A 15,836-nucleotide genomic window follows, 5' to 3' on the forward strand; every position below is an offset into this window, starting at 1 on the left:
TGTTTGTGTTTACAGGTGATCGCCAACATGAATGCGGCCTACAAACAGGAGAAGAAGAATGCCAAGAGAAGATCTCGGAACATGCCCTCCATCACTTTCAAAGTCACCGACCCTATGTTTTGCTCGGGAGAGTCACCCTCCCAGAAGAAACTGAAACCGAGCATTTACTTGTCTTTCCCTGTAGAAACAGTCCTCGCCACTAAGCAAAGCTGCTCTGATGACAAAAAGAGTGACTTGGAGTACCCCCTGGTTTCTGATGTTCATTGAGGCCTGCTATGCTGGGGTTATGGTATACAGGGTACAGAATTGAGACTCATACAGTGACTGTATTGATGGCTCAACTATTTGGCTCGCTTCAGTGCTGCGATGGAGACATTATGTCCACATAGCTAAGCAGCTTCACCTCTGAGAGAAGATTGGTAAACATAGAGGCACCAACATCAAGAATCCTGACCAAAYATATTTATGAATTATTGGGTTGGTCACGTGTCCAAATTAATAGGATCTCTCTAGCAGTGCCTGGTGGATTTGTGGTCTTGTCATTGCTATTGTGACGCCAGTAGGTGCTAAAGGCCAATTTCTTTTCAGCAAGAGGTGAACGAAATTAATAATTTTACACTAGATAATGTAGAATACACCTGGATCTCCACCTCTGTTCAAAATCGGATATGAAGTCGCATTGATGTCATGGAGCAGTGCACTTGGAGCCAGCATCAGTTTTTTTGGGGGGGCCCACACTTGGGATACTTCAAATCCACAATCAGTCATTCATGAATACTTTGAATTTCGGCTCTGCTACATGCTTTAGGGAAGAAACGTTATTCATTGGTTTGGGTCCATATCAAATGATGGCTTAAAAGTTTATTGCTGTGCATGGATCAAAATTCCCCATAGGCCCCACATTCTACTGAATAATCTTTGAATAGGGACATCACCACACAAAAAAGTATTGTTATTAACAGACTCAGTACCCCTGAAGTGATAACTATGACTTTCACATGGAAGTTGTGAGTCACTTAATGCACATTGTAATAAATAAATGCAACAGTTCTCCTATGTTTGTCCAAATGATCTCTGTCGTACATACAAAACACACACACAATCTCTGAGACCCTTTGAATAAACCTCATAATAATACACTGTATGGCTCTGGCTATTTAGTCCTGTTGACGAGACTCACGTGATTTAGCGCAGGGAGCACGGTGTTAGAAGGACTCCGAAATACTGGCTCTCTGGATTGCCCCGCCAGTTCCGTCCTGGGATGATCTTGTAGGAGGAGCCTCGCACACCATTTATATTACCGGTTTCCATATACATTGCATAATGGCTCACCAGTGCAGCTCAAGTGCAAACCGATATGAACTCAGAATGCGACAGAGTGGCGAGACGGCCATGTCGCCTAAAATATAATAAATGACTGTATCAAGGAAAGCTGTAAAGTGATCGAATATCCGAGAGGAGATAAGAGCGCCGCACGGTAGGTCAATGTGATACAGTAACCTTGTCGAAACCTGATGTCACGGGTGCATTTGTGATCATTGATCACGGAAGGCATTTATACTGAACAAAATATAAACGCAACATGCAACAATTTCAAAGATTTTACTGAGTTACAGTTCATATGAGGACATCCGTCAATTTTAATACATTCATTAGGCCCTTATCTGGGGATTGCACATACCTGGCAATACAGATATGCATCTGTCGGCCACAGATACCTTTAAAAAAAAAATGGGCCTCACTATGGGCCTAAGMATTTAGTCACGGTATTTCTGTGCATTCAAATTGTAATCGATAAAGTGCAATTGTGTTCGTTGTCTGTAGTTTATGCCTGCCCATACCATAACCCCACTGCCACCATGAGGCACTCTGTTCACAATGTTGACATCAGCAAACCATAAGCCACATGATGCCATACATGTGGTCTGTGGGTGTGAGGCAGGTTGGACATACTGCACAATTCACATAGGAGGTGGCTTATGGTAGAGAAATGAACATAAAATTATCTGGCAACAGCTCTGGTGGACATTCCTGCAGTCAGCATGCCAATTGCATGCTCCCTCAAACCTTGAGACATCTGTGGCATGTGACAAAACTGCAAATTTTAGAGTGGCCTTTTATTGTCCCCAGCACAAGGTGCACCTGTGTAATGATCATGCTGTTTAATCAGCTTCTTGATATTTTTTAAAATCTTTATTTAGCTAGGCAGGTCAGTTAAGAACAAATTCTTATTTTCAATGACAGCCAGTGGGTTAACTGCCTTGTTCAGGGGCAGAACGACAGATTTTTACCTTGTCAGCTCGGGAATTCGATCTTGCAACCTTTCGGTTACTAGTCCAACCACTAGGCTACCTGCTGCCCCTATCAGATGGATGGATTATCTTGGCAAATGAGAAATGCTCACTAACAGGGATGTAAACAAATTTGTGCGCCAAATTTGAGAGAAATAAGCTTCTTGTGCGTATGGAACATTAATGGGATTTTTATTTCAGCATATGAAACATGGGACCAACACTTTACATGTTGCATTAATATTTTTGTTCAGTGTAGTTCGGTGAACTTCCATTTGGGTTGAATTCAAAACACTTGTTCAAAAAAAAAAACGTCATATAATTGTAATAGCCTATAAATGTATTGTAATAGCAACAATATTAAAACAAAACAATAGGCTACAGTTTTAGCTTTTTGTATTCTTGTTTCTCCCCAGACTTGTTAATTCTTCACAGGACACTATCTCTCCACGGATAGACTGAAACGGAATGGAGGTCATAGTAGTGGTGAGCTGTATCTTGTTATTTATCCTGGTGGATGTTATTGTCACCACTGTCCTCTACTTACATGGTTGCCAGACTGCAATATTCACAGAGGATGTGCAGAACTTTGACATTCTCCACTCCGTCCTGGACCTCTGGGGGACTATGCTGGTCAGAGTCTGCCTTCTGCTTGGGGCCTCCATAGGGGTGTTATGGAACAGAGTGGACGGCCCATGCAGGGTCTCTGCRCTGGGGACCCTGACTCTCCTAATCTGCCTGACCATCAGCACCTACGCCTTAGCTAAGCTCCTGATGCTCTCGGAGCAGGGCGATCTGGCACACCAACCCTGGTTCCTCAGTCTGTTTTCCTGGACCTGTGTGTCAGTGCTGGGGACCGTGCTCCTCTGGAGGCTCCTGGGAAGGTCTCCCAACACTGTGACTGACGGAGAGGGAGATGGTGGAGGAAGTGTCTGTGAGGAGACTGAGAGGCTAGTGGAGGCAGCAGGAGAGAATGGCACTGAGGAGGTGGAGGAGCAGCAGAAGCATGGGGAGAAGAAGAGGAGTAGGGCGAGCAGGAAAGGAACAGAGGACCAGAAGAACTCAGGGGCCACACTGGGGCGTCTGCTGTCCTACTGCAGTAAATACGCTGGGCTGCTCTCTGTAGCCTTCCTCTTCCTCCTCATCTCTGCTGTGTGTAAGTGGCAACTTGTTTAATTACAATGCACAGACGACTAGGGCCCTACGTTTTTCCTGAACACATGACCTGACCAGGAACAACTCAGGGCTCTAGTTACAGACTATAACTAGGGAACTGAGGATTTCCCTGGTCAGGTCACATCAGTTATTTGGCCTGGCCATGGTCAGGAAGAACTCGTGGGCCCAACAAGTCAAGTTGATTAATGTAGAGATCATCACCATTGTGAGGCTGGCATATTATACAGTGTTGCATGAGATAGTTACACAGAAGATGTGTAATAAAGAAACATAACCAGCCACTTGGAAGTTCTGTTTGGATCCCATGCGTTTGTATTTAAGACTTTATTACTGAACTCATAGCAGCATGGTATTGCATTCAGGGTTGCAAGGTTGCTCTACTACTCATTATAAACTGGGTGAGTCGAGCCCTGAATGCTGATTGGCTGATAGACGTTGTATATCAGACCGTATACCACAGGTATGACAAAACATTAATTTTTACTGCCCTAATTATGTTGGTAATCAGTTTAAAATATCAATAAGGCACCTCAGGGGTTTGTGATATATGGCCAATATACCATGGCTAAGGGGCTGTGTCCACGCGCATAAGAACAGCCCTTAGCTATGGTATATTGGCAATATACCACACCCCCTCGGGCCTTATTGCTTAATTATAGGAGTGACAAATTACATTAATGACTCATGTACCATGAATAAAGCATGATGGGGCTCCTGAGTGGCACAGCAGTCTAAGGCACTGCATCTCAGTGCAAGAGGCATCACTACAGTCCCTGGTTTGAATCCAGGCTGTATCACAATTTGCCCAGCGTCGTCCGGGCCCGTGTAGGCCGTTATTGTAAATAAGAATTTGACTGACTTACCTAGTTGACTTACCTAGTTGACTTACTGACTTACCTAGTTAAATAAAGGTTCAATTAAAAAATACTCTACCCTACTCATTTCCTTTCATTACAGACAAATCAAAATATATCTATACATTTAACTGTATTTATATTTTACACAATTGTGCTTATTATTTTTCATAACATTTAATGGTACTATGTTATCCACTTTATAGGTGAGGCCTTCATCCCCTACTACACTGGGCAGGCTATAGATGGCATTGTTATTCACAAGAGTATGGAGTACTTCACCAAGCCCCTGATCACTCTCACAGTGTTGGCCTTAGTCAGGTAAGCCATGCTGAAGTGAACAGTGTTCACAAGACGTGTGTTTTGTTAACTGGTTGTCCTTGTTGTGTGCCATATCTTCTTTGATGTCTTGCACATACTGTATATCTATTATTGATTCTACAATATATACATTGATCTTGTGTGTTTGTGGAGTGTAATGTATCTCTGACTGCGTTTCATTTCTTGCGTCTCTCCTTAGCTCTATAGCTATTGGAGTACGAGGTGGCCTCTTTAATCTAACCTTTGCCAGACTGAATCTTCGCCTGCGGAATCTTCTCTTCAGATCTCTGATGCGTCAGGAGGTGGGCTTCTTTGACTCTAACCACACAGGTGAGCTCTCAAGGTTTCTCTTTATTCCTTCCCTTCARGCTTTTCCCTTGTTCCTCTGATTAAATCAAATCAAATCAATCAAATCAAATTTTATTAGTCACATGCGCCGAAAACAACAGGTATAGATAGACCTTACAGTGAAATGTTTACTTACGAGTCCCTAACCAACAACTCAGTTAAACAAAATATGGATAAGAATAAGAAATAAAAGTAACAAGTAATTACAGAGCAGCTGTAAAATAACAATAGCGAGACTATATACAGGGGGGTACTGGTAGAGAGTCAATGTGCGGGGGCACCGGTTAGTTGAGGTAATATGTACARGTAGGTAGAGTTATTATTGTGACTATGCATAGATGATAACAACAGAGAGTACAGCGGTGTAAAAGAGGGGGAGGGGGGGGGTGGACAATGCAAGTAGCCTTGGTAGCCATTTGATTAGGTGTTCAGGAGTCTTATGGCTTGGGGGTAGAAGCTGTTTAGAAGCCGCTTMGACCTAGACTTGGTGCTCCGGTACCGCTTGCCATGTGGTAGCAGAGAGAACAGTCTATGACTAGGGTGGCTGAAGTCTTTAACAATTTTTAGAGCCTTCCTCTGACACCGCCTGGTATAGAGGTCCTGGATGGCAGGAAGCTTGGCCCCAGTGATGTACTGGGCCGTTCGCACTACCCTCTATAGTGTCATCTGCAAACTTAATGATGGTGTTGGAGTCATGCCCGGKCGCGCAGTCGTGGGTGAATAGGGAGTACAGGAGGGGACTGAGCACGCATCCCTGAGTGGCCACTGTGTTGAGGATCAGCATGGCGGATGTATTGTTACCTACCCTTACCACCTGGGGCAGCCTGTCAGGAGGTCCAGGATCCAATTGCAGAGGGAGGTGTTTAGTCCCAGGGTCCTTAGCTTATTGATGAGATTTGAGGGCACTATGGTGTTGAATGCTGAGCTGTAGTCAATGAATAGCATTCTAACATAGGTGTTCCTTTTGTCCAGGTGGGAAAGGGCAATGTGGAGTGCAATATAAATTGCATAATCTGTGGCTCTGTTGGGGCGGTATGCAAATTGGAGTGGGTCTAGGGTTTCTGGGATAATGGTGTTGATGTGAGCCATGACCAGCTTTTCGAAAGCACTTCATGGCTACAGACGTGAGTGCTATGGGCCGGTAGTCATTTCGGCAGGTCACCTTAGTGTTCTTGGGCACAGGCCCTATGGTGGTCTGCTTAAAACATGTTGGTATTATAGACTCTGACAGGGAGAGGTTGAAAATGTCAGTGAAGACACTTACCAGTTGGTCAGCGCATACTCGCAGTACATGTCCTGGTAATCCATCTGGCCCTGCGGCCTTGTGAATGTTGACCTGTTTAAACGTCTTACTCACATCAGCTGCGGAGAGCGTGATCACACAGTCTTCCAGAACAGCTGTTTCAGTGTTATTTGCCTCGAAGCGATCATAGAAGTTGTMTTGCTCGTCTGGTAGGCTCTTGTCACTGGTCAGCTCTCGGTTGTGCTTCCCTTTGTAGTCTGTAATGGTTTGCAAGCCTTGCCACATCCGACTAGCGTCAGAGCTTGTGTAGGACAATTCGATCTTAGTCCTGTATTGACGCTTTGCCTGTTTGATAGTTCGTCAGAGGGCATAGCGGGATTTCTTATAAGTTTCCGGATTAGAGTCCCACTCCTTGAATGCGGCAGCTCTAGTCTTTAGCTCAGTGCGAATGTTGCCTGTAATCCATGGCTTCTGGTTGGGGTATGTACGTAGAGTCACTGTGGGGACGACGTCATCGATGCACTTATTGATGAAGCCAATGACTGATATGGTGTACTCCTCAATGCCATCGGAGGAATCCCGGAACATATTCTAGTCTGTGCTAGCAAAACAGTCCTGTAGRTTAGCATRTGCTTCYTCTGACKAKTTTTTTATTGATCTAGTCACTGATGCTTCCTGCTTTAATTTTTGRTTGTAAGCAGGAATCAGGAGGATAGAATTATGGTCAGATTTGCCAAATGGAGGGCGAGGGAGAGCTTTGTATGCGTCCCTGTGTGTGGAGTAAAGGTGGTCCAGAGTTTTTTTCCCTCGGGTTGCACATTTAACATGCTGATAGAAATTTGGTTTAAACGGATTTAAGTTTAAAAGCCCTACACATTTCTCCCTCTACTCTGCCTTCATAATTCTGCTCCTATCCTGTCATTAAATAAGGAAAATAATTCAGAAAGAGTTTGGAAAAAATACAACAAAAAAATGTTTGTCCTGCAGGTGACATCACCTCTCGCCTGACCTCTGACACTACTCAAGTGAGTGACCTGATCTCTCAAAACGTCAACATGTTCCTGAGGAGTATGGTTAAGGGCATAGGGTTCTTCATCTTCATGTTCGGGATGTCCTGGAAGCTGACTCTGGTCACCATCATGGGTTTCCCCTTCATCGCAGTCATCTCCAATGTGTATGGGGAGTACTACAAGGTATTCACTCTGCTGCTTGTATACACACGCACAAGCATGCACACCCACACATGCACAAGCTCTCACGCACACACGTACACACATACACACTTCACCCCAACCCATGTATTAAATTGTAATAGATTTTAATACTTGTTTATTAAAAGCTTCATTCATACAGTATTTAGTTTGRACTTTTACTTGTTAAACTTTCCACGGTTCTCATCATCAGAGATTGACCAAAGAGGTCCAGACTGCCCTGGCTCAGGCTAACCAGGTGGCCGAGGAAACTGTTTCATCCATGAAGACGGTACGCAGCTTTGCCAATGAGGAACAGGAGGCTGATTCCTACTACAGCAGGCTGCATGTCATGTTTCAACTGAACAAGAAGCAAGCGTTGGCCTACGCCCTCTACATGTGGTCRAGTTGTGTAGGTATTACCGTGTACAGCAGCTACCGTCTGTAAGACCGTCAACGTACATAAGAATGAAGAATTTGGCCTTAACTGACTTGACTGGTTAAATACAAGTGAAAAAAATTAAAGACAGCTCAGATGAGGACTGAATGTTAAGGAGCTCCCTCGTGTTTCGTGTCGTGTGTTTTTTATTGCATCCAGMGTATCTGCTCGCTTCACCTTGGTTGTTGGGCACATTCAAATGTGTTTCTCGTTGCTCCAGATCTCAGAACTTGCTCTTCAAGTGGCAATCCTCTTCTACGGCGGTCACCTGGTCATTACTGAGCAGATGAGTGGAGGGACCCTGATATCTTTCGTCATATATGAGTTGGAGCTGGGAGAGTGCCTGGAGGTATTTCTCATATGACTCATTCATATACATCTCTAACTGTACACATGACAATCACAACCTATCCCTCTAACCACCTTATATTACCATAAGTAAGACAGCTACCAAGCTAATTGTATTATCCTTGTCCCCTGTCTTGAATAACTTGTGTTACAGAGCATAGCATCGGTCTACACAGGTCTCATGCAGGGAGTGGGAGCAGCTGAGAAGGTGTTTGAGTATATCGACAGGGAGCCCAAACACCAACATGATGGGAAAGAGGTCCCCGACACCTGCAAAGGACTGGTCGAGTTTAAAGATGTCACGTTTTCCTACCCAACACGGCCCGAAACAGACATTCTAAAGGTATGTGTCAGCTGACCATTAGGTTTGGGCTCAAAGCTAGACTGATGAGTGGAGCTATAGACAGAAACAATGTTGTCAGGCAATTCTGTATCGTTTCATGCCAGTAGAAAGCTTTTATATCATCCCCATGCAGCAAAGCCAGCCAGTACACTATCAATCATACAAGAAAGCTACTGTATTGATCAATGTCGGAACTGTTAGGTTCTAAGTTCTGGTACAAATTCCAGTCGTACTCCGAAAAAAGCTCATGCTAGATTTATTCGGCACACTGGGTCATACAGCTGCAAAGACAAGATATGAAGTCACACGCACATATATTTATGACCTCCAACTAGGCCTCAACCCCGCCCCCCTTTCCAAACAGACCCCCCTTCTGTGTGTAGGAACAATTCATCTCTGTGGCTAGGCAGGTGGTGCTATCGTACCAGCTCAAATCTGGAACCTTTGGTACACCTCCACGCATCTCACGGTCTTCTTATCGGTCAGGAGAACCCTTAAGTTTAGGGAGTGCATATTCTTGCAGCCTGCCGCAGTCCGATAGATAATTATCCTCATACACAAAGAGCTATTTCTGTGAATAAGCAATCTATTCATAATATAGGGACCAAAACATATTGAGAGGATACAATGATGTAAAACAGTAAAACTATAAGACAGTGTTATAGGGCAGTAGTTTACAATCTATTAGATCTAACCTATGGCTCCTATCTCACCCTTATGGAAACTTTTTGTTTCAAAGACAGGCCTCCTTTGAACTTTACCTCTAGCAAAATACAACTGCAATGGTTGGGTATATATGAACAGATAGTTTGTCTTCTTCTTCTTGGTGGTCCTCTGTAGCTCAGTTGGTAGAGCATGGCTCTTGCAATGCCAGGATAGTGGGTTTGATTCCCAGGACCATCCATATGTAAAAAATGTATGTGACTAAGTCACTTTAGATAAAAAATATCAGCGAAATGGGTTTTTACATTTTTCTTAATCTTCTTCTTCTCCAGAGTGTATCCTTCACGTTGCGGCCTGGAGAGGTGACAGCCTTGGTAGGACCATCTGGCAGTGGAAAGAGCTCCTGTGTGGGTCTCTTAGAGAACTTCTACGCCCCACAACAAGGCCAGGTGCTTCTGGACGGCCGGCCGGTGCACACCTACCAGCATGGCTTCCTCCACTCGCGGGTCAGTGCTCCACATTGCTCRTCTGGCATTTTAACTCCTRGTTTACAATGTGTACAACTAAGCCTCTGCGTTAAATCACAATCACTGTCTACCTGAGAAGTTTGCCATGAAATCTAAATATTCTGTCTCGTGCTAGATAGTTTATTCCTTTCAACCACCAGAGGGCATCAATATTCATTTTAAGATGAAGACTGGTAAAGATCCCCGTGCAAAAAGACTGAGCCTGTCRCTGTGTTGTTGTTGCAGGTAGCACTAGTGGGCCAGGAGCCTGTCCTGTTCGCCCGTTCTGTAGAGCAGAACATAACCTATGGACTGACTGACATCCCTATGGAGGCTGTGGTGCAGGCTGCCACCGAGGCAAARGCACACGACTTCATCACCGGTCTAACCAACGGCTATAACACAGGTGACATTAATGCTATTGCCTAAACTAATGGTTCGCAAACTTTTTTGGTTACTGTACCACTATCTGAATTTTGATCTGTCCAGAGTACATCTGAAGTACCCCCTCYTGTGCATTTTACCAGTAAGCKTATGGTCTCCTGAGTCTTTTCAAGSACCCCCTGTGGATAGGCCAAGTACCCCCAGGGGTCCTAGTAGTGAATCTAAAAAAAATAGCAAACTAAAAACTGCAAAATGTTATGTTTACTGCAACATACTGTATGAACATTGGCCAAATAATGTTTTGAGTAACACAAAATAAMAGCCTCTCCTCACTATTTGCATATGATTTTGCATTTCTATTTTAAGATCTCGAACGCAATGAAATTGTTCCTCGTTCCTCTCTTAGGAGTGGGTGAGAAGGGCACCCAGTTGTCAGGGGGGCAGAAGCAGCGGGTGGCCATCGCACGGGCACTCATCCGCAACCCACATGTTCTCATCCTGGACGAGGCCACCAGTGCACTGGATGCAGAGAGCGAACATGTTGTAAGGAGACAGGCTAAATCAGTGTTCTGTGACTGTGATCTGGGTTTAATCAGATCAAGTCGTGAATTATAGATAAAGATACAGTATGGATTTAGAGAGGAAGCGTGTATATTCTGTAATATGCAGCTCCTCAAGTTTCATGACAATAACCTAGTTCATTAAATGCAGTCTAATGTTATTATAATAACTCTCAGCTGCTGGTGTCCTCTCTGCTCTCCYTCTTTAATCAGATCAAGTCTTCAACTATACTAGATACTATTAACCCTGGATAATCATTTTTAGTATAACCAAACTCTCTGCATTGTAACTATGCTGGCTTAAAAATGTCAGTATTATTATTTAATCTTGGACATATTCTCTTTATCGGTTGTCTCTAATTTGATGGCACTTTATCTCGTTTTCTGAATGCTATCTCATATTTGACTTTTAGTGTAGCTTAGGATCTTCTCTCTGTTCTCTCTCCCCAGGTRCAGCAGGCTCTGAACAACATCATGCGTCAGCACACKGTMCTGGTGATCGCCCACCGCCTCAGCACAGTGGAGAGGGCAGACAACATCATAGTCATCAACCGTGGCTGTGTGGTGGAGCAGGGACCACACAGCCAACTGATGGCCAAGGGGGGGCTCTACTGCAAGCTGGTACAGAGGCAGGTCCTGGGAATCGAGACGGGTGCAGAGGTTCTTAACCCTCCAGAGGTGGACATCTGAGGGTGGTAGTCAGCAGAGGCAGAGCGGAKATGATAGCAGCAGTGCCAGCGAGTCAGAATATGAACACCATGCTACTGAGAGAGGTTCTAGGGCTTTATTGGTAGCCAACACTGACTGACTGGCACTTTTGGGCATTAATTGACTGAGCAGTGCCTCGAAACCAAGGCATTACATTACCCTTGATGTTTTATTTGCACATTAGGTTGAATAGATTCAACTCAAGTCTATTTTACAGTGTTCAAAACCTTGAATAATTGTTTTTGAATAATCAATAAGAGTATACATTTTGTTTGTCATTTGACCAGCTCTTCTGGACATGAATGAGCAACACTCTAATTACTTAATCCCAGTGGTGATATTACATTGAACAAAAATATAAACACAACATGTAAAGTGTTGGCCCCATGTTTCATGAGCTGAAATAAATTATCCAAGACATTTTCCTATATGCACAATAAGCTAATTTATTTTTAAATGTGTTTACATCCCTGTTAGGGAGCATTTTTCCTTTGACAAAATAATCCATGCACCTGATTAAACAGCATGCTCAGTACACAGGTGCACCTTGTGCTGGGGACAATAAAAGGCCACAAATGTGCAGTTTTGTCACACAACCCAATGCCACAGATGTCTCAGGTTTTGAGGGAGTGTGCAMGAATGTCCACCAGAGAAGTTGTCAGAGAATTGAATGTTCATTTCTCAACGATAAGCCGCCTCCAATGTCGTTTTAGAGAATGTGGCAGTACAGCCAAACGGCCTAAACCGCAGACCACGTGTAACCACCCCAGCCCAGCCCAGGACATCCACATCCGGTTTCTTCATTGGCAGGATCGTCTGAGACCAGCCATCCGGACAGGTGATGAAACTGTGGGTTTGCACAACCAAATAATTTCTGCACAAACTGTCTGTGCTTGTCGTCATCTTCACCAGGGTCTTGACCTGATGGCAGTTCGGCATCGTAATGGTCTTCAGTGGGCAAATGCWCACCTTCGATGGCCACTGGCACGCTGGAGACGTGTTCTCTTCACAGATGAATCCAGGTTTCAACTGTACCGGCCAGATGGCAGACAGCGTGTATGGTGTCGTGTTGGCGAGCGGTTTGRTGTTGTCAACATTGTAGTGCCTCATGGTGGTGGTGGGGTTATGGTATGGGCAAGCATAAGCTATGGACAACGAACACAATTGCATTTTATCGATGGCAATTTGGATGCACAGAGATAKCGTGATGAGATCCTGAGGCCCATTGTTGTGCTATTCATCCGCGCCATCACCTCATGTTTCAGCATGATAATGCACGGCCCCATGTCACAAGGATCTGTACACAATTCATGGAAGCTGAAAATGTCCCAGTTCTTCCATGGCTTGCATACTCACCAGACATGTCACCCATTGAGCTTGTTTGGGATGCTCTGGATTGACTTGTACGGCAGCATGCTCKAGTTCCCGCCATTATCCAGCAACTTCACACAGCCATTGAAGAGGAGTGGGACAACATTCACCAGGCCACAATCAACAGCCTGATCAAKTCTATGTGAAGGAGATATGTCGCGCTGCATGAGGCAAATGGGGGTCACACCAGAAACMTATCTGTGAACAACAGATGCAGATCTGTCCCAGTCATGTGAAATCCGTAGATTAGGGCCTAATTAATTAATTTCAGTCCATAGATTAGGGCCTAATGAATATATTTGAATTGAATGATTTCCTTATATGATATYTAACTCTTTGAAATTGTTGTATGTTGCATTTATATTTTTGTTCAGTGTATGAATATCMTTAATATCATTGATTGTATGACGTACAAAACAATAATAGTATTGTGATACTTTATTTCTAATTGCAATATTAGGTGGAAATGGTAAAGTTATCTCTGTGTACATCTAGGCCTTTCTGTATCTGGTTAATTTGTAAACATATACTGTATACAGGACAGAGAGGTGCCTTCACTGGATGAGAATGTGCAGARTGTATATATTCTATGCAAATCAATGGGAAGTGCAATGTCTTGAAACTATATGACACTATCATTGCTGAATAMATTAGATTTCATGTGGATGCTGTCCAATACTTGATTTTGCACAAGTAAAAGTGAATGTACTGAATTAACAAAGACATGGCTACAACTAGGCTACTGAAAACATATTGTTTGTTGCTGCCTGTTGGTTTTATCGTAGCAGAGGCCTCTTCGACTGTATTACATTCAGTATGACGTCATATATCCCCACCTCCAATCCTGTGCCAGAGACACACAGCTTCCGGTTACAGTCCGTAGCTTTCTCGTTTTTTCAGCCAAGCTGTTTATTCTTCGGAGCGCGTGAGGGTGAAGGTGCTTCAACGAAGGGGATCTGAGGGGAAGAAATAATCTTAAAACAGATGTGACAGAAATGTCTGGTTTTTGGAACAAGTTTAGCTCCTACTCGATGACGCAGCTCAACGAAATGCTTGAAGATGATGACAAATTTAACAAAATTATTCAAGAAATGGAAGAGGTAAGCCACTGTAACAAATTCTCGAATCACTTGGGTTTACTGCCGCAATGTTTACATTTTTCAAGCCTTTTGTTTTGCTTTTGCCAGCATGCAGGGTAGGTAACGAAGCATTTAGTGAATGTCGAGAATTAGCGCGAAATTATATTGCATACTTTCCAATACATAGCTTTCAACCTTTGGTGCGTGGACAGATAACGTTAAAGTAGACTACCGTCAATGTCAGGTGTTTTTTTTTATTTTTTATAAATATTTACTCTTTGAACACCTTTACAATTTTGCTGTCTAACTCGAAGTGGCAAACCTTCCTGGAACTCGAGATGCTTTGCAAAAACATGTTATCTTGTATAACCAGCTGCCTTTTTAGCCATAAGGAACCTTGAATGAAGTTTGGTAACACAACTGGCTATAAAGTCACTGATGACGACAATCATGAAATTGTCAGCTGCTGAATGAACTTTGCTGCCAGGTGTGCCGAGTCATTACTTRCAGTATGGTAGTTTATTTGTTAGATTATCTTCAATATAAACCTCTCCATTGATGCTTGCTTATTGGGGAGGCAGGTAGCCTAGTGGTTAGAGCATTGGGCCAGTAACTGAAAGGTTGGTGGATCGAATCCCTGATCTGACAAGATAAAAATCTGTTGTTCTGCCCCTGAACAAGGCAGTTCGTAGGCCATCATTGTAAATAACAATTGGTTCTTAACTGACTTGCCAAGTTAGATAAAAAATTCCACAGACTAAGTTCTCAGAGTTCTACTCCTTGGGCAGGACTTCTAGTAGCACACCTGAGACAAGAACAAGCTGTGAGGGTGAATTTACATAGTTGTTCCTAGACAATTCCATAGATCCATCTGTAGGGGAAAGGATAATTCTATGTAAGTTGTAACTGACCGTGTAAATTAATAAAGGAAACCAGCTAGCATTGATTTGCATGTGTCTCGATACCAGAGAACTGCTTTTTATAGTCCCAGTTACGATTTTATTCCTCCCTGTATCTGATTCTAGCTGCCAATGGTTTCGTTTTCCTCGCTTTGTGGCAGTGGAGTAGAATGACAAAGGGCTTGATATCACAGCTGCTTGCTGTAGGTTACCAACCATAGATCATTTTTTCCCTCATAAATCTACACTAGCTCATAATGACAAAGCGAAAACAGGTTTTTAGATTTTTTTGCAAATGTATTAAGAATAAAAAAACAAACAGTATTCAGACTAGGGATGCGCGATATATCAGTGAGCATATCGGAATCGGCCAATATTAGATAAAAATGGCGACATTGGCAMCGGCCCGATGTCTAGTTTAACGGCAATGTGCAAAACCGATGTCAAAGCTGATGTGCATACGTGTTTAACGTAAGTAGATGACGTAATGACGCCACGAAAAATACAGCGCTACACAGAACAAAAGCAGAAAAATACGTTTAAGTTTGAGCAGTCATTTGAGAGGCGAAATCCATTAACGCCAAGATAATGGAATTCATTATGCTACTTGCTATGGGCGTCACGACTGACATTTGGACCAGCGACGTCAGCCCCATGAGCATGCCGAGTCTGACAGCACAGTGGGTCGTCGATGATTTCGTACTGAGGAAAGCCTTGTTGCATGCTCAAGAATGTGCTGGTTGTCATACCGCTGCTGTCATTTCAATGGCATTTGAGAACATGTTTGAAACATGACCACACTTCTAGCGCCATTCGAACAACTCACTTGAGAAATAAGCTAATCAACTGCTTCTGCAGCAGATGTGATACCCTCTGTCATGGCATTGAAACGCCTGCTCAACAATACTGCTGACACAGACCGTGGGGTTAACTTACAAAAGTACTCGAGGCTGTGAACGATCGATTCGATGGTATTCTGTCTGAGCTTCTTTACTGTGTCGCCACCATGCTCTACATACGTAAATGGGGGACATAATGTACGTAAATGCCAACAAAATAACCTTTTGTTCAGTGTGGTGTGTGTGTAACCTTTATTTAACTAGGCAAGTCAGT

General features: G+C 43.5%; 2 protein-coding genes across 2 annotated transcripts in view; both read left to right on the top strand.

Annotated features, from left to right (window-relative positions):
- The first annotated feature begins 1,258 nt into the window (after window positions 1-1,258).
- On the top strand, window positions 1,259-13,494 carry abcb9 (ATP-binding cassette, sub-family B (MDR/TAP), member 9). Its single transcript, XM_024001881.2, has 12 exons — window positions 1,259-1,477; window positions 2,708-3,447; window positions 4,528-4,642; window positions 4,842-4,972; window positions 7,221-7,426; window positions 7,638-7,835; window positions 8,083-8,211; window positions 8,365-8,553; window positions 9,549-9,722; window positions 9,969-10,128; window positions 10,513-10,649; window positions 11,117-13,494. The coding sequence occupies exons 2-12, from the start codon at window positions 2,760-2,762 to the stop codon at window positions 11,354-11,356; spliced, it is 2,367 nt and encodes a 788-aa protein (XP_023857649.1). The 5' UTR covers window positions 1,259-1,477; window positions 2,708-2,759; the 3' UTR covers window positions 11,357-13,494.
- Window positions 13,495-13,596: 102 nt separating this feature from the next.
- Window positions 13,597-15,836, top strand: part of vps37ba (VPS37B subunit of ESCRT-I a) — a 30,082-nt gene continuing 27,842 nt past the window's right edge. The window contains exon 1 of the mRNA XM_024002852.2: window positions 13,597-13,845. Within this exon, the coding sequence (XP_023858620.1) occupies window positions 13,741-13,845 (105 nt within the window). The 5' untranslated portion in view covers window positions 13,597-13,740. The remainder of the gene's footprint in view (window positions 13,846-15,836) is intronic.

The sequence above is a fragment of the Salvelinus sp. IW2-2015 genome, linkage group LG15 (genome assembly GCF_002910315.2).
Source record: "Salvelinus sp. IW2-2015 linkage group LG15, ASM291031v2, whole genome shotgun sequence".
NCBI classification, from domain to species: Eukaryota; Metazoa; Chordata; class Actinopteri; order Salmoniformes; family Salmonidae; genus Salvelinus; species Salvelinus sp. IW2-2015.